This window comes from Ovis aries, chromosome 2, assembly GCF_016772045.2.
Source record: "Ovis aries strain OAR_USU_Benz2616 breed Rambouillet chromosome 2, ARS-UI_Ramb_v3.0, whole genome shotgun sequence".
NCBI lineage: Eukaryota > Metazoa > Chordata > Mammalia > Artiodactyla > Bovidae > Ovis > Ovis aries.
The window spans coordinates 59,071,984-59,090,488 of record NC_056055.1 but is presented as its reverse complement, the minus strand read 5'-3'; the positions used below and the strand labels follow the sequence as shown (position 1 = coordinate 59,090,488).

General features: G+C 38.4%; 1 protein-coding gene across 1 annotated transcript in view; it reads right to left on the bottom strand.

The window, feature by feature from the left end:
* GNAQ (G protein subunit alpha q) overlaps positions 1 to 18,505 on the bottom strand; it is a 322,009-nt gene that overhangs the window by 76,782 nt on the left and 226,722 nt on the right. The window contains exons 4-5 of the mRNA XM_015093177.3: positions 11,711 to 11,839; positions 9,131 to 9,260 (exon numbers count right to left, since the gene is read on the bottom strand). Of these exons, the coding sequence (XP_014948663.2) occupies positions 9,131 to 9,260; positions 11,711 to 11,839 (259 nt within the window). The remainder of the gene's footprint in view (positions 1 to 9,130; positions 9,261 to 11,710; positions 11,840 to 18,505) is intronic.

The window sequence follows — 18,505 nt, the reverse complement described above, 5'->3', positions numbered from 1 at the left end:
TTTATATTGCTACAGGAGTAGTAAATAGATCAAATAGAGGGCCCAGGGGAAGACTCAGGCCTGTAATAAAACCTGACGCACATCTCCTATGTCACTAATATCAGTGCGAAGGAGGACCATTGAAAGAGCTGACAAAAACAAAACCAAAAAACATCTGCTTAACGTCCTTGGAGAGCTACAAGTGAAGAAATACAGGTCAGGATTTGGGGAGTGACAAATCTGGAGCAATGAGCCCAGGTTTGGGGGCTACTTTCCCAAGGAGTTATTTGCTGATTCTGGAGATGGCAGCTGAGAGACTTCAAGGGATGAGGCTCAGTGAACCATCAGGGATCTTGCAGGCTATGCACTAGGAGTGAGGGTATGTCCAATGAGAGAGGCCCGTGCATGCACTACAGCTCAGGTCTACAGCCACCAAAAGGGCTAACAGGACAACCTCAAGGGTTGGCAAAGATGGGAAGCGACAGACTTTCAGGCATGGCTGGTGGGGCTGTAAATTGGTTCATTCACTTTGGAAAATACTTTTGCCTTACCTACTGAAGTTGAAGATATGTATTCCCTAGCTGCCTTCAATTCTACTCCTAGGTAGATAGGCAACAGAAATGTAAACCAAGGTACACAAAGACTTTTATAGGAATAGTCACAGCAGCATGATTTGTAATGTTCCCCTACTGGAAACACACAAAAAGTCTATGCTTTGTAGAATGGATAAACAATTTGTGGTATTTTTAGGCAACAGAGTACTATTTGGCAATGTATTGATGAATGAGCTATATAAAATATACATACCTTACAAAGATAACACTGAACAAAAGCCAGATATCAAGGTTTATACAAATAGCATTCCATCTGTATAAAGGTCAAAGAGCACACTATTTGATTCCTTCTGTATAAAAGTTAAACACTAGTAAAAACTGTAGTATTCAGTGATACATATTAAAGCATTAAAACTAAAGAGAAGAGCAAAGAAGACATGAGAGAACAGTGGTGACCTGCTGGGGGAGAGGCACTAGCAGGGCTGTGGTGGTCTTGCAAAAAGCAATGGTCTATTTCTTGGACACACAGATGCTTTGTGATAAACCAATATGCACTACATTTTAAAAATTTTTTGTGTACTTTTCTTTACATATATGTGTATCTTTCAATAATCAAAAAGGTAAGAAAACATCAGTGGATATGGATGATGGATTTTATCATCCCATAAGGGACACTGGATCAACTGAACAGAAATATGGCAAGAGTATATCAAATATTTACTTCCCATCACACACAAAAATCAACTGGAGGTGTATTAAAAACCTAGGAAAAGCAAAAATCTTTTTAAGTTTTACTAGAAAATATGGGATATATCATCATATTCTATGAGATAAACTTAATTCCTGTAACATGAAGTCTAAATACACAGCTTGTATTTATCGTATTCTATGGGATAAATCATCATATTCTATGGGATACAGTTAATTCCTGAAGAAAATACAATAATATGATCAGTAAAAGCAAAGGGTGAGTTGACCATATTACGATTAAAACTCTTCTCTAAGATAAAGTGAAAAGACAAACCACACATGGAGAATTTTACAGTCTCCTGTAATCGGAGAAGGCACTGGCACCCCACTCCAGTACTCTGGAAAATCCCATGGACGGAGGAGCCTGGTGGGCTGAGCCCATGGGGTCACAAAGAGTTGGACACAACTCAGCGACTTCACTTTCACCTTTCACTTTCATGCATGGAGAAGGAAATGGCAACCCACTCCAGTGTTCTTGCCTGGAGAGTCCCAGGGACGGGGGAGCCTGGTAGGCTGCCGTCTATGGGGTCGCACAGTCAGACACAACTGAAGTGACTTAGCAGCAGCAATATCACTGAAATAGTTTATAAAAACAAAGGTAAACAAAATCTACTTTCCTGACCATTCTTTGTTTTATTCTTATATCAAGCTGTGTATTTAGACTTCATATTACTGGCCTGTCACAAACTTTGATGTTACAACACTGACTTACACTGAGATAAACTGGCCTTAGGAATTCTGATATTTGGTTTCCTAGAAGAGTATTATTACAGATACAATTTACGACCTCCTGCAGCATCTCTGTACAAACAAACTTGCTGGAACAGTCACTTGGAGGGCTCTGTACCAGGAGAAACTTTATTTTTTTAAATAGACAAAGTGAACCCTGTAACAGACTATGATTATTTCCTTTTTTTTATTTTTTCCTTTTAAAGGACAGAAATGGTATGGACCTAACAGAAGCAAAAGATATTAAGAAGAGGTGGCAAGAATACATGGAAGAACTGTACAAAAAAGATCTTCACGACCCAGATAGTCATGATGATGTGATCACTAATCTAGAGCCAGACATCTTGGAATGTGAAGTCAAGTGGGCCTTAGAAAGCATCACTACGAACAAAGCTAGTGGAGGTGATGGAATTCCAGTGGAGCTGCTTCAAATCCTGAAAGATGATGCTGTGAAAGTGCTTCACTCAATATGCCAGCAAATTTGGAAAACTCAGCAGTGGCCACAGGACAGGAAAAGGTCAGTTTTCATTCCAATTCCAAAGAAAGGCAATGCAAAAGAATGCTCAAACTACTGCACAATTGCACTCATCTCACATGCTAGTAAAGTAATGCTCAAAATTCTCCAAGCCAGGCTTCAGCAATACGTGAACCGTGAATTCCCTGATGTTCAAGCTGGTTTTAGAAAAGGCAGAGGAACCAGAGATCAAATTGCCAATATCCGCTGGATCATGGAAAAAGCAAGAGAGTTCCAGAAGAACATCTATTTCTGCTTTATTGACTATGCCAAAGCCTTTGACTGTGTGGATCACAATATACTGTGGAAAATTCTGAAAGACATGGGAATACCAGACCACCTCACCTGCCTCTTGAGAAATCTGTATGCAGGTCAGGAAGCAACAGTTAGAACTGGACATGGAACAACAGACTGGTTCCAAATAGGAAAAAGAGTACGTCAAGGCTGTATATTGTCACCCTGCTTATTTAACTCATATGCAGAGTACATCATGAGAAACGCTGGACTGGAAGAAACACAAGCTGGAATCAAGACTGCAGGAAGAAATATCAATAACCTCAGATATGCAGATGACACCACCCTTATGGCAGAAAGTGAAGAGGAACTAAAAAGCCTCTTGATGAAAGTGAAAGAGGAGAGAGAAAAAGTTGGCTTAAAGCTCAACATTCAGAAAACAAAGATCATGGCATCCAGTCCCATCACTTCATGGGAAATAGATGGGAAACAGTGGAAACAGTGTCAGACTTTATTTTGGGGGGCTCCAAAATCACTGCAGATGGTGACTGCAGCCATGAAATTAAAAGACGCTTACTCCTTGAAAGAAAAGTTATGACCAACCTAGATAGCATATTCAAAAGCAGAGACATTACTTTGCCGACTAAGGTCCATCTAGTCAAGGCTATGGTTTTTCCTGTGGTCATGTATGGATGTGAGAGTTGGACTGTGAAGAAGGCTGAGCACCGAAGAATTGATACTTTTGAACTGTGGTGTTGGAGGAGACTCTTGAGAGTCCCTTGGACTGGAAGGAGATCCAACCAGTCCATTCTAAAGGAGATCAACCCTGGGATTTCTTTGGAAGGAATGATGCTAAAGCTGAAGCTCTAGTACTTTGGCCACCTCATGCGAAGAGTTGACTCATTGGAAAAGACTGATGCTGGGAGGGATTGGGGGCAGGAGGAGAAGGGGACAACCGAGGATGAGATGGCTGGATGGCATCACGGACTCGATGGACATGAGTCTGAGTGAACTCCGGGAGTTGCTGATGGACAGGGAGGCCTGGCGTGCTGCGATTCATGGGGTCACAAAGAGTTGGACATGACTGAGCGACTGAACTGAACTGACTGATTGGTTACTAAGAGACACTTGCGGAGAAGGTGATGGCATCCACTCCAGTATTCTTGCCTGGAAAATCCCATGGATGGAGGAGCCTGGTGGGCTGCAGTCCATGGGGTCGCTAACAGTCGGGCACAACTGAGTAACTTCACTTTCACGCACTGGAGAAGCAAATGGCAACCCACTCCAGTATTCTTGCCTGGAGATTCCCAGGGACAGAAGAGCCTAGTAGGCTGTCATCTATGGGGTCGCACAGAATCAGACACGACTGAAGCGACTTAGCAGCAGCAGCAGCAGCAAGGGACACTTGACTAAATCTATGGACTACCGCTGGAAAGGTACCTAATTGTGTGGTTTTATTTCAATTCTTAATCTCTTTCCAATCCTTACTGTCTTTTCAACCAGATTTTTTAGGTGATTTATTTCAATCCTACTGTGTGTATGTGATTATGTACACACACACAAGCACATATACACACACACAGAGGCATATAACGTTAATATAAAGGAAAAATCTTATAGATATTTATTATATTAAAGTTTATAATTTCTGTTGATCAAAAGATATCATTAAGAGAATAAATGGCAAGCTACAGAGTAGAATAAGACGTTGGAAATATGCATAACAAAAGGCTCAAATCCAAGAATATAAGCAACTTCCACAAATTAGTGAAAAAAAAAAAAGATAATTGAAAAGAAAAATGAACACAGTTGGTAGACAGCAGAGCTAAAGTTCCAATCTGATGTCTTACTTTATTTTACTTAAAAAAATTATCATTTTACTTATTTGTAATGCTATCACCTAGCAACAGTGACAATCACTGTTTACACTTTGGTCTTGGTAGAAAATCTTCTATTTCCTTTCTTTTTTCAGGGGAACGGGTGGATGCTAATAACCTTCTCTATATAACACTTATATATGCAATTTGTTGCAATTACAGAAATCAGATTATACCAAATACAGTATTTTACAATATTTTCCATATAATTAATAAAAAACTATTTCAGAGATTATACTAATACATGTTCCATGTAAAGTCTTTAAAAGATCTGCAATATACATCCACACAAAAAGTATCCCTGTGTATCTACTTTCCCACACCCTTACCAGCACCAAGTGCAGGCCTCTGGTTCAGACTCATAAATGGTGGTCAGAACACTTCCTCCTGGCTTCCTTCAAGCATTGAGAACAAAGAAATTAAGAAGGAGCAAAATAATGAGCAAACAGAAATGCCAGGGAATGAAAAGGGTGTGTGATGGAGTTTAGAAAAGAAACAAGTGGCTGAAAGTGAACAAAGGAATGAGGAAATGGGAAAGGGGTTAATTTTTTTTTTTTTTAAGTAGGACATCTTTCAGGAATATTCCTAGTAATCAGGCCATGACTCAGAGATAACTATACTAATGACTGAGGAGGAAGATGTAGTTTCTGACTTCATAATTTGATTGAGAGTGGATAAAGGAGGGCTAGACTGAGGTGACTTAGCAGCAGCAGAACCAATCCCACCAAGATTGGATACCTTAACTTAAGCTTTAACTTTTGGAGTTTGGGTTTCTTCTCCTCAATTTTTAGTCAGTTTCCTCTCGCCAGAGCTGAATTTTATCTGAGAAAAATTCCCAAACTTCACTTGGAGTTTTTAGAGTAGAACAAAGCATGTGCTTCACACTTTCAAAGAAAATGTTCAGGCTTTGGTTGCAGTTGAATAATTTCAAAATGGCTTCATTTAAAGACTTCATATAAGTATGAAAAAATTTATGAACAAAAATTTAATCTATAAAGTAAGCTGAGAGCAGAAGAATTGATGCTTTCGAACTGTGGTGTTGGAGAAGACTCTTGAGAGTCCCTTGGACTGCAAGGAGGTCCAATCAGTCCATCCTAAAGATCAGTCCTGAGTGTTCATTGGAAGGACTGATGTTAAAGATGAAACTCCAATACTTTGGCCACCTGATGCAAAGAGCTGACTCATTGGAAAAGGCCCTGATGCTGGGAAAGATTGAGGGCAGGAGAAGCAGGGGACAACAGAGGATGAGATGGTTGGATGGTATTACCGACTTTTGATGGACAGGGAGGCCTGGAGTGCTGTGGTCCATGGGGTTGCAAAGTGTTGGACACGACTGAGCGACTGAACTGAACCGGGACGCATACACTCAAAAAAGAAGTGTTGGAGAAAAAGAGTCTGAGCTTTTGTGATTCTATAAAAAGCTTAGTCTGTAAGACAGTCCCTGAGTCAGTATCTGAGAAACAACAACGTTTTAGTGCTCAGATATTCACATAACAGAGAACTACCAAAACAGGATTAAAAGATGGAATTTGGATACACACTGATGACCTGAACTATGTTATGCAAATGCTTTATTGTGTTTCTTCGGCTTTAAGGGACACTGAAATAATTAATGTACATGTGAAAGGATTACAGCAGAATAGCTGGCTCCATGCTGGTATGCTATCACAGGGAAACCAAGACAGCAAAAGGAATATGGAAATCAACACAGCTCTACAGCCCTGATTATGCTCACCCACTGTTTGCCCACATATTTCCTTGTTTGGAGAAAAAAAAATAAAGAAATTAATTCCCCAAACTCTTAGAAGACAGAATCTAGACAGACAAAAGCATATCTACATAAAAATTCTGAGGACTAATACATAAAGTTTTAAAATATTAAAAGCCAAAGCAATAACCTAAAATAAAATACATCCTTTAACTGCTTTTGCTAGTGGTCTGCAATGCATTTTCCACAGTTCCCCAAGATAAAAAGGCAACTGTCAGCATCCATTCCCACGTTTTTCTCATGAATATATATCAAGGGAAGTACAACAAAGTCTGCTTTGGATTAGAGTTATGAACATCAGATTTCAAAAGAACAAAATGTTTTAGGAGTTTATTCCAGCTTTGTCTCACCAAACCCTAAAAATGTGGGGAAAGTAGAATTCTATAGTTCTGAGTTTTCTTAAAGATTTTAGAAAGTAGAGAGGCAATGACATTTTCATATATTATTCTAATTGGAAAATAAAAAAGAATAATGGACTACATCCCGACATTTAAAAATACTTTTGATAGTGTTTCCCAATTACCAACAGTGATGACTATGGATAACATGGATGAAGAAATTAATGAGCAGTATTATTTTTTCTTATTATGTTTAAGACCATCTCCAGTACTACCAATCAGACTTGACTTGATGTTTGAGAAAAGAACATCATAAAATTACAAGGTAGGCTTAAAAATTATGCACAAGTGATAAAGGAGTCCTAATGAATAGTAATAGATTTATTATTTTAATTTGCAGCATAAGACATCACCACAGGAATCAAGAAACTGATACATTTTTAGATGTACATTAAATACTTATATATTGAATGGCAAATTACTGTGGAAACTTTCATTCTTTGGAAACTTTAACTGGATTTATGTGCTAGAATTAGCTGATGAGTTTCAAGTTTTGAAGTGGTAAACTCATTAACATTAAAATCACAAAATATATTTCTTTATAAATATAATGCATTTATCTTATATAAAATATGTATTGGTAAACATTTTTTCTTCTAGCTATATGTAAATAGTGACAAAAGAAATTAAATTATGCATGCTTCTTATATCTTCTCTGTAGCTGAAAACATCTTAAAATTTTATTTCACTGGACAGCAAATTAAAGAAGAGAAATGATGACCTTTATAACCAAGGACTTTTTCCTCTCCTACTCTCTATACTGACAAAAGCATCTTTCTTTTTATGAGGTCCCTTAGGCCAGTGTCAATTTTTTCCCCCCATTTCTGTATCTCTTTAGATACCCTGGTATCAAGCACAGAGTAGAATGAGCCCTCAAAATATTTTCTGTCTTGATTCAACATTCAAATAAGTGAAAAATGTTGTCGTATTCTCCCCAAATACGCAATGTCTTTAAAATATTATATCCAAAGATTATGGAATAACAAACAGCTATAAAAATAAAAATACATACTGAGATATCATAGCTAAAATTCTGATGGCAACTGCTTAACTCAAAAGTGTGATAATTCTCATATATCTTATACTTTGTAGGCACTTGGTGTTACAGAAGGCAAATGGTGATTAAACCTCATTATTAAAAAGGAGTCCCTTAAATAACAAGATATATATGGAAAAAAAAAAAAGAACTTCTTTGGTTCAAAAGCCATATACTTGTAACCCAGGAAACATTCAAAATGTATGAATAGGTAACTTATCTCCATATGGGATATTTGTTCATCAACTTTTTATCAATCCTATATACAAAAGAAATGCTAAAGAGGACTGGGTCTGTATTTTAATGGAAATACTAACACCTGAAGAAAAATAAAATATTTAAAAGGACCAAGAAGCCAGAATTCTTGTGTACCCCAAAAATGTACAAAATGAGAAGTACATTTTAATATGCCAGATCTTATTTTAATCAGCTATTGGGGATTTCCCACGTCCTTCTCTTTATTTTCTACCCTATTAGGATGATATTTAACATCTGCTACTGGCATGTCAGTCTGCAAACTCTGCCTCTAGCAGGAAAACAATGGTGTCTTCTCCATTTCCCCAATACACACACCGCACTCCAGATCAAAGTCACTGCTTTATAGGGCCCTTAATTATTCCCCACAATCAACTCTGACTCATGATGGCGCCTTTATCATCCTAAAAATCCTTATTTATACTTGTTAGAATCTTATGCAATAGGGAGATGACAACCCTGAATCAGCTCTCCAGACAGGCATAACAAGGATGCTTTTTCATTCACTCAGTGCTTAGAAGAGATTAAGTTATGCAATAGCCTCCAGAATTCTGTAAGAGCAGAGAGGCCACATCACCAGGACACTTCTTGGCTCCAGAACAAACTGATTTAGAGCCCAGCTGCAAAATCACTCACATTTGCCAAGAGAGATTTTGAGTATTCTTTGGGACCCACCCCTCACACAAACAATGATTCAAACAAAATGAAAACAAAACAAAACAGGCTGACTCACTCCAACACTCTTAGCTCCATCCTGTAGGAAGAAGGCTATAAAATAACTAGCCTAGGGATTTCCTGGTTATTTTCATTTTCAGAGCCTCTGTCTAGTGTAAAAAGTATCAAACGGGGTCTAATTAGACCTGAACACACAGACCTGCTCAAATATCTTATTGTTCTGAGTGGTACAACAGGGTTATTTAAAAAATTCTCGAATCAGTAGTTAAGAAAGCAATGAAGTCAGTTTACCCCAAGCCCCATCAGTTACTTGTATCAGATATTAAAATGATAATCCATTGCCTGTTCACAGAGCACTCACCTCATTGTCTGACTCCACGAGAACTTGATCATATTCACTAAGCGCTACTAGGAACATGATAGAGGTGACGTTTTCAAAGCAGTGTATCCATTTTCTTCTCTCTGACCTCTGGCCCCCTACATCGACCATTCTGCAAGGTTAATAACATCCATATTAATGGCACATAAAGAAAAGCATCAATATAGCTTTACTTATAAACGTAAGAAATGTACTTTCTGAAGAGAATGGTCACCAAAGTCAATTCAATTAATATTTATTGACCATCTACTAATTTTCTTTTACCCAAAATCAAAGTCAAGACATTCCACATAATAAATCATTGCAGTTATTAAAAGATTACCTGGCATGTATGAAAATTATGACTTTGTAAAAAAAAAAAAAAAAAGAAAAGAAATCCTGTGCTAAGCCAAGCAAAAAGGGTATTTTATTTGACCAAGCACAGAAGAGTCAGAAACAAAATGAGTTTTATTTGTGTTCACCTCTAATGGCAAATACTGTCTTCAGTTTCTTTCCCTATAAAATGAGAATGAAGATCTTCATGCATTTCTCAAGGAAGCTAGAAATGTTACCCAGAAGCTAGAAGTATTACCCAGAAAGAATAGCAGTAGTGAAGGAGAAAGTAATAAATTTTCATTCTGTTTTCCTATGTAAATTTAGGCTAGGTTAATCAAATGCATTTAAAAGATGTAAGATGCCATACATTTCAACATGAGTGTGTAAATATTCAAGTAAATACAAACACAACCCCACTGATCTTCAAGCGTTTGAGGCTGTTTTTTCTTCCAATATTGACAATGATTTGTATAATCATGCCAATAGCATGGTGCAATAAGCCTTATGCACAAATCAACTTGCTATGCTGCTAGAAGTCATGAGTATAGAATTAAAATGCTGCAAGAAGCCACCATATGAATTATTTCAAGAATTTGTTTTTTACACATCAACTCTGTGCTAACTCGTTGCTCAGGAACTGACATCAATTAACTTGAATGCTAATGTCCACATGAAAATATCTAGCAGAACTTAATATTGAATCTAAGTTTCTTCAAACTGTTGACTAAAATGTACACATCGTCTACAAGATAAATATTTTCAGAAACTGAGAATTTTAGGTACAAAAGGTTGAGGATAGGGTTCTGAAAGTGTTTGTTGAGAACTGTAGTTGTTCTTGGTGTCTTCCCGGCTCTCAGCGTCAAACCTAAATTAAGAAATCAAGGTTGTTCCAGTGATTGTTTAGAAAAGTTTTCATGAAAGAGATATCTGAGGGGCAAAATGATGGATTCATGGAGACCTATGAACTACAGACATCAAAACTAGATTCTTAGACATCAAAACTAGATTCTTATATAAATATTAAAATGCTAGCTCTTCTCTGGTATTGAGTGAATAGTATGTTCATTTATATGAAATCCTCATTTCCTGAAATCCTGTCATGCTAAGCTCTATAAGATGCTTTTGATTGTAGCAAGAAATTATTATTCTGTCATTATTTTTATTGAAGTACCAAAAAATGTCCTTTAAAAGCTAGTGCACAAAATGAAGGAAACAACCTCCCAAGATGGAATAGTGACATGGTTTCAGATTTCACTAATCATAAAGCAAAGAGGAGATGATCCATGAAATGCTACATGTGTTCTGAAAATATTCTAACAAGGTTAGAAGCAGATGGAAATGTGGTGTTTCAAATTAAAGATCTCTAAATGCTATGAACTCAAAACTTAATCCAGAATGCTGAAGATATAAGCAACCTTAGTGATCACCTAATGTAACCATTTTATTAATGAAAAAAATGATGCTCAGAAATTATTTCCAAAGTGTCTTTATTGACACTTTCTCTTTATGGATATGTCTAACAGAGTAGTGTATGGCAGCCAGATGCCACCGCAGGTGCTGAGACTGATTAGAATAAAACACACAGTGCTTTGCAGGCAATGATGAAGGACCTGCTTATCAGAGTAACATGGCAGAGTCACACTGTAGAAGTTATGTTAACTCCCACTTCACAACCTTATATGCTATGTAGCTGCCTTAAATGGGTTGGGTTCTTCCAAGTAACTCAACTTTCTAGACCCAAAAGCATATTCACATGGTTTCATTTCTCCATGCACCATGTGGCTTGTATTCTAACTAAAAGTACATCTGAGTGATTGTGTAATAAGAGGTTAAATGAAAGCAGTCTTATTTTTTGTCATCTTAGAAAAAATTAGACTACTTTTGCTGAAGACCCAGAAAGAATAGCAGTAGTGAAGGAGAAATTAATAAATTTTCATTCTATTTTCCTATGTAAATTTAGGCTAGGTTAATCAATGCATTTTCAAAACCATGCAGTTTTAAATTTTTGAAGCAACTTATTTTGATTTCACTGATTTCTAAGTGATTTAATCTGAAATAAGAAACCGATTCATGCATTTTTCTTCTACTTCCTCTCTCAGGGACACATTACTTCATTTGTGTATCTAATGATAATAATTGGTATAAAGGTGTTATTGTTTTAAAGTCTAGACATGATTTCAATACATATTCACCAACGTGCTCTAGGTGTAAGAGCTCGGAAGTGGATTTTATGGACTCAGTTACTACCTGAAAATGACACTTTGTAAATCGAAGGGGTATTCGATGATCCCTGTGGTGGGGACTCGAACTCTGAGCACATCTTGTTGCGTAGGCAGGTAGGCAGGGTCGGCAACGCGGTCCAAGTCATTAAGATAGCTGGAGGAGGGAAGACACAGTGAGAATGTCAGTGACGCCATCGTACATGGCCTGCTGATGGAGAAGGAAGGGAAACAATGCATCCTAAGAGAAAAGAAAGAGAAAATCAGAAAGTGACAGATGCCGTCAACCTTCCATAAGTCATAGCAAGGTTGTCCATCTATGATGATACGGTTCACAGTATTTCTCATTTCTTCTCTTGCAATCAAATAGAACCCAGACCAAAAGTAAAGGGGGAGAAGAAAAGAATTAAATCAGTCTCCTGCCCTCTACTTGTTTAGCAGGTCTGGTGATTGAGCAGGAGTTTTAAGCAAACAGCTTTTGAATTATGTACACAAATGTTATTTGTATAAATAAACAGATAACAGAGTGACATATAAGGTCTGGATGCATTTTTTTTTTCCTTTTTTACACAACACCAGAGTCCTTTCCTGGAATGTATTTCCTTATATGACAAGAGCATACTACGTCCTCAACTCTATCCAAAGTTTGAGTCATTCGCAATTAATGTGAAGCCACAAGATTTCTAGCTACTGAGGCATCAATATCTAACGCCAGATATTCCCAGTATATAGAATCATCACACCTAAACTTTAAACGTATCTGCTTATATAACATGTCTCCATTAAAAAGAAAAAAAGGTTTTTCACTGTGAAATAATTTTAGACTCACAAGCAGCTGCAATAATATTACAGAGAATTCTCCTGTGTCCTTATTTTATTTCCCCCAAAACATCTTATGTGACCATAGTACATTATCAAAACCAGGAATCTGACATTGATCCAATAGTATTAACTAAACTACAGACGTTATTTAGATTTCATCAATTTTTACACACATATATTTTTGGAGGGTATATACAACTATGAAATTTTATTTCACATAGAGATCTGTGCAGTCACCACCACAATCAGGATACAGAATTGTTCTGCTATCAGAAAAACTTCTTTGTGTTACTCATCCCAATTCTAACCCCTGGCAACCACAAATATGTTCTCTACCAGTAGAATTTTGTCATTTCAAAAATGTTATATTTCATTCTCTAAAATTACAAAAATATTTGCAACTGTGAGAGTCACATAATTGGTGAGAAATCACATAACTGATGAGAAACAGGTAAATATAACTGTTCTGCATGGTATCCTCATGATTTCAAAGAGACCCTATATTCCCTTCGGCCCTGAAAGGGATGGAGCACAGATAAGATTTCAAAACATGCAACTACAAAGGATATACAGAAAGTAACTAACATGTGAATAAGATTTAAAGAAAAGGTAGAACCATTATAGACATGAAACAGACTATATCCTCAATACCTTTATGCCCACGAACAAGACAGAGTGAGTTCTGAGATACAGAACAGGGGATGTCTGGTGTGAGGCACAACTTAGCAAGAGCATAAAAACTCAGTTGACATGACCTATACAGGATAAAGATTTTGTCTCACCCTCTGTTATTCCTTACTATGTAAACGAGTGCCTGGCAAATAGTACTTTATGATTATTTGCTGATTGGATGGATGACTTCCTATGCTGAGAGTTAGTTTTAACATTATTCAAATATCCTTCTTACTAGTGGTGTTTCCATATCAATGATACAGTTAAATTTGAAACGGAGTAGTGAAAAAAATACCACAGTAAGTCTCTAAGATTCATGGGATCATAAAACAGTAGAGCTAGGTCTGGCTTTAAAAAAGAAATAAATTACCGCCTTTTTGCAGCTGTATCAATTCTTTAAGACAAAAAAGTATTAGTCTGGAAATTTTTAATACAGAACAACTAATGAATATTCTAGTGACCTTACCTCAAACATATCAATGATTCTGTAGCTGGCAATTAGCTCTCTACTGACTGATAGGAATCAGCCTGATACTTTTAATTATTACAAAAGTAGCTAGGGGACAAAAGGAGGGAGAGGCTGGGAGAATTGGAGCTTGAGAGGCAGGAAGGAAGTATAAAAATGGACTGGACTCCAAATTTGAGGCAATGTCTTGGCACAGTCTTGGAGGTGCCTGATGGGGTTAATGAGCCAATGTTCTGGGAGCTGGCCTGTATCTCATTCTACAGATAAACCAGCTCATCACTCCATAAATGTAAACATAACTGGTTACTCTGTATAATGGAGTATTCTGATTTACCAGGTACTGATTTGAAAAACTTGAAATGAACATACATTTTGAAATCTGCAAGATCATCATTTATTTAACTACCATATACAAAAATTTAATTTAGAAGAATCAGAGAACTTCCAGTTCCCATTGGCAAGCTTGTTTAGAAACAAGCTGCCCAATAAATCACTTCTACTCACTTCACCTTATCCAGAGGTTAGAACAGAAAGTGACCAAGTCTTGCACACAAGGGGTTCATGTATTCCAGTGGGAAGAGAAATTGTGACTTTCTGCTTCTTGAAGATGAACTCAACAGACCACACCTTGCCACTTTGTTTTTAAATATGCATTTTGCACAGAGGGCTTCCCAGGTGGCACTAATGATAAAGAACCCGCCTGCCAATGCAGGAGACATGAGATGTGGGTTTGATCCTTGAGTCAGGAATATCCCCTGAAGGCACGGCAAGATCCCCTGAAGGAGGGCATGGCGACCCACTCCAGTGTCCTTGCCTGGAGAACCCCCATGGACAGAAGAGCTTGGAGGACTATAGTCCACGCAGTCACAAAGAGTTGGACACGACTGAAGTGCCTTAGCATGCGGGTGCATGCACTTTGCACAGAATTGAAAGAACCCGCATATGAAGTGGGAGATTTCCTGTCACACTGCACGTGAGAACCTTGCAGGTCCCTCTCTCCAATTTAGAAGGGGAACTGAGCTCTGGGAAAAACATGATGGAGTAAGAGTCAGGATACACATCTGTAACTGAAAGCCACTGACCTGAGTTTGGAGGCTGCCCTAAAAGTACTGTCAGTGGTGTGTCTTCCTGAACCTCGGGCACTACTGAGATGGTAGCTAAATATCAGAAGCATTCACACTTGCAAGAATATTTTCCCCCTTCATCATTCTTTTGCTCCTTTTCAATATAAGCATAGTTCAGAGGGTAACAACGTCAACCTAACAATTAGCCTATACTGGGTGCTTGCTGCTTGCTAGGCTCTATTCTGTCTATTCATTGCCCAGGTTTCAACATATTTCAAGGCAAGGAAATGGTCATTAAAGATTCTCATACATTTCCAATTAGCTGGAAAGCAAACTGCACTTCTTGCCTGACATCCTTGCTGTTTTGCTTCAGTTGGATGGTGGAAAGAAAGGTCCGGTTCACTGATATAGCCCAACAAAAGAAAACAAACAAACAAACAAACACGAAAGGAACTGGTATCAAGGTCTGCTAGTTGCAACATACATTATCTAGAGCCAGAACCAAGTTCAACAAAATCCAACCTCAGTTCAGTTTAGTTCAGTCGTTCAGTCACGTCCGACTCTCTGCGACACCATGAATCGCAGCACGCCAGGCCTCCCTGTCCATCACCAACTCCCGGAGTTCACTCAAACTCACGTCCATCGAGTCAGTGATGCCATCCAGCCATCTCATCCTCTGTCGTCCCCTTCTCCTCCTGCCCCCAATCCCTCCCAGCATCAGAGTCCTTTCCAATGAGTCAACTCTTCACATGAGGTGGCCAAAGTACTGGAGTTTCAGCTTCAGCATCATTCCTTCCAAAGAAATCCCAGGGCTGATCTCCTTCAGAATGGACTGGCTGGATCTCCTTGCAGTCCAAGGGACTCTCAGGAGTCTTCTCCAACACCACACTTCAAAAGCATCAATTCTTCGGCGCTCAGCCTTCTTCACAGTCCAACTCTCACATCCATACATGACCACAGGAAAAACCATAGCCTTGACTAGACGGACCTTAGTCGGCAAAGTAATGTCTCTGCTTTTGAATATGCTATCCAACCTAGAACACCCCAAAACAAGACTAGAAAAACAGAAAAACAAACCCTCCAACCAAACCAAAGACATACGAACTCTCTTCTCCTACAGGAAGATCTGGGTGGCTCAGAAGCTACACTAGGACTGAAGACTTGTTGCAGATAATTGGAGGAACTGGCAAAACGTGCCTAGATGAGCATCTTTACTGCCAAAGAGGCCAATGTGGACAGCTTCTACCTGCATAAGCCTCAGTCCCATGTGGCCCCCTCATTCCGGGCTTCAGGACTTGGGAGGGACTCACAGCACCTCTTGCATTTCACATTTGCTTAGGGAAAATAGTCACTCTATTCCCTTAGAAGTGGAATTCTAGCACGATAAGACTAGTGCCTGCTCATTTGTTGATTCTTGTCTCATTCTGAGAAGAGGTAACAATGGAATAATCTCTTAACTGAATTGCACTTTCCACTGAAGCACCTCCAATTTGGGGGGAAAATTTTGATGGAATATGGGAGGGATGGGTTCTTTCTGGATTATTCCATTCATTTAACCTTTAACAGAGAAACACTGAGGTCTGGACAAACTTATATTGCAGAGTAAATTCAGAGAGTTAATTATAGCTACAATTTGTTTTGTAGGAATGATTTTGAGTGGCTGCTCAGGTCATTCTTGGGGTGTTGTTATGGTGACAGGTACAAGGTATATTTCCAAGGCAATGTGTATGTAACAAGTGGCTTGTAGTAGCTCTTTCCTGATGTCAGAGAGAGAAAACTCCATGGTTCACATGGGACTTATTTAACTGTCTAGGAGTGAACACTTATTTAGGATTGTGCTAGAAAATGGGAAGTTTAGTTGATTAAACTCATTTTACTCCAATCCATTCATGGGGATTGAATCACTTTTCACTGCTTTGAGACACTTAATAATTGAAAACTTCATAACTGCTTTAAAAAAAAAAAGACTCAACATTTTCCCCACAGACAATTGCCCATTTAGGGTTCTCACATTCCATGGGGTCAGGGACCATGATTCCCTTTGTTCGCAGCTGGTCACCAACACTCCACCAAGGGACTGGAACATAGCAGTTGCTCAACATGTGACCCAAATTAAAACTACTTTATAGAAAACACTGTAGTGGTTAGAAAGGTAGGTTATACCTTCTAGGAGAAAACAAAAGAGGATGGGGGTTGTTAGGTACCCATCTTCATGTAACTACCTCTCTGGGTTATTACTGGCCTGCATTGTGCAAGAACCAAATTCTGAATTAACACGCCTCTGATGAATGGAAAGACAACACAGAAAGGAAAGGCAGCATCCATTTAACTTCATGGAGTTGATGTGCTTCCTGATATTCTTTCAGGGCCTGGCCACTGAACGATATAATTGGTATATCCGTTTTATGCCTATTAGTATCAAGCTTTCCGGCCCTGGAATTCACTCTGCTGCTGCTGCTGCTAAGTCACTTCAGTCGTGTCTGAGTCTGTGTGACCCCATAGACGGCAGCCCACCAGGCGCCCCTGTCCCGGGGATTCTCCAGGCAAGAACACGGGAGTGGGTTGCCATTTCCTTCTCCAATGCATGAAAGTAAAAAGTGAAAGTGAAGTTGCTCAGTCGTGCCCAACTGTTCGTGATCCCATGGACTGCAGCCTACCAGGCTCCCCCATCCATGGGATTTTCCAGGCAAGAGTACTGGAGTGGGGTGCCATTGCCTTCTCCATATTAACAGATGATTGTGACACAATATCTTTAATGGAAGAAACAGGCTTCTGATGGTTTACAGTGAAAAGCAAGACAACAAAGAGACTCATGTTAGTAAAAGTTCCATGGTTCCTTTCCTACCATGAAAAACTGCAAGGTCATTCTGAAATTCAACAACCATCTCGAAGGGAGCTGAGGAAATGAAGATCCCCAGGATATGGTCCCTGCCTGAAAGGAGTTTACCAACTTGTGGGAAGAAAAGGGTTATATGAAGAGGAGGAACAGGGGAGGTTATCAGGGAAGGAAAGAATGCATATTTTAGAAAGAGTCATTTTCTGGGAAACTTTTTGATCTGTCTCTAATCCTTGGGGATTATCCACGAACCATCCTTCTCTTGCATGACTGATTTATATGAAAGACTTAAGGAAATGATGCTCATTTGTTTATAATTACACTTTGTAATTGCTAAATTCCTTTTACACTTAACTTCAGGATCCCATCTCTGGTTGCAGAACAATAATAAATTCATAAACAGAATATAATCCATTACTTTAAATGATTAAAAATATATGGGATAAACTTGAATGTCACTAAAATAATATGCTCCAAATTAAATATGGCATCCTTCTTCTGAATATTTTTAAAAGAGATTCCTTAGTTTTTGACAAGTTTGTCAGTTACCGGTTTTGAAAATGTTCGTCACTCAGTCGTGCCCGACTCTTTGAGACCCCATTGACTGCAACCTGTCAGGGCCCTCTGTCCATGGGTTTCTCTAGGCAAGAATACTGTTTTGAGTTGACCTTCAAATTTAATTTATGCTCCAATTTGACATGTAATGAGAACTTTTTTAAAGTAAATAGAAAAAGCCCTACTCTACTACCTATGACTGGAAGGATAATTGAAATCTAAGCCAAGAATAGCATAGAAATTAGAAATTCAAGTGGTTTTTTTTTTTTTAAGTGAAAGAAACATGAATAAAATTTTGAGATGACTCAGCAAGTAAACTGTACCAATTTACAGCTGGGGTTACAAAAAATTAACACAAGTATTAGGCATACAAGCCTTATCAATTACACCAAAAGGGGGAAAGAACCC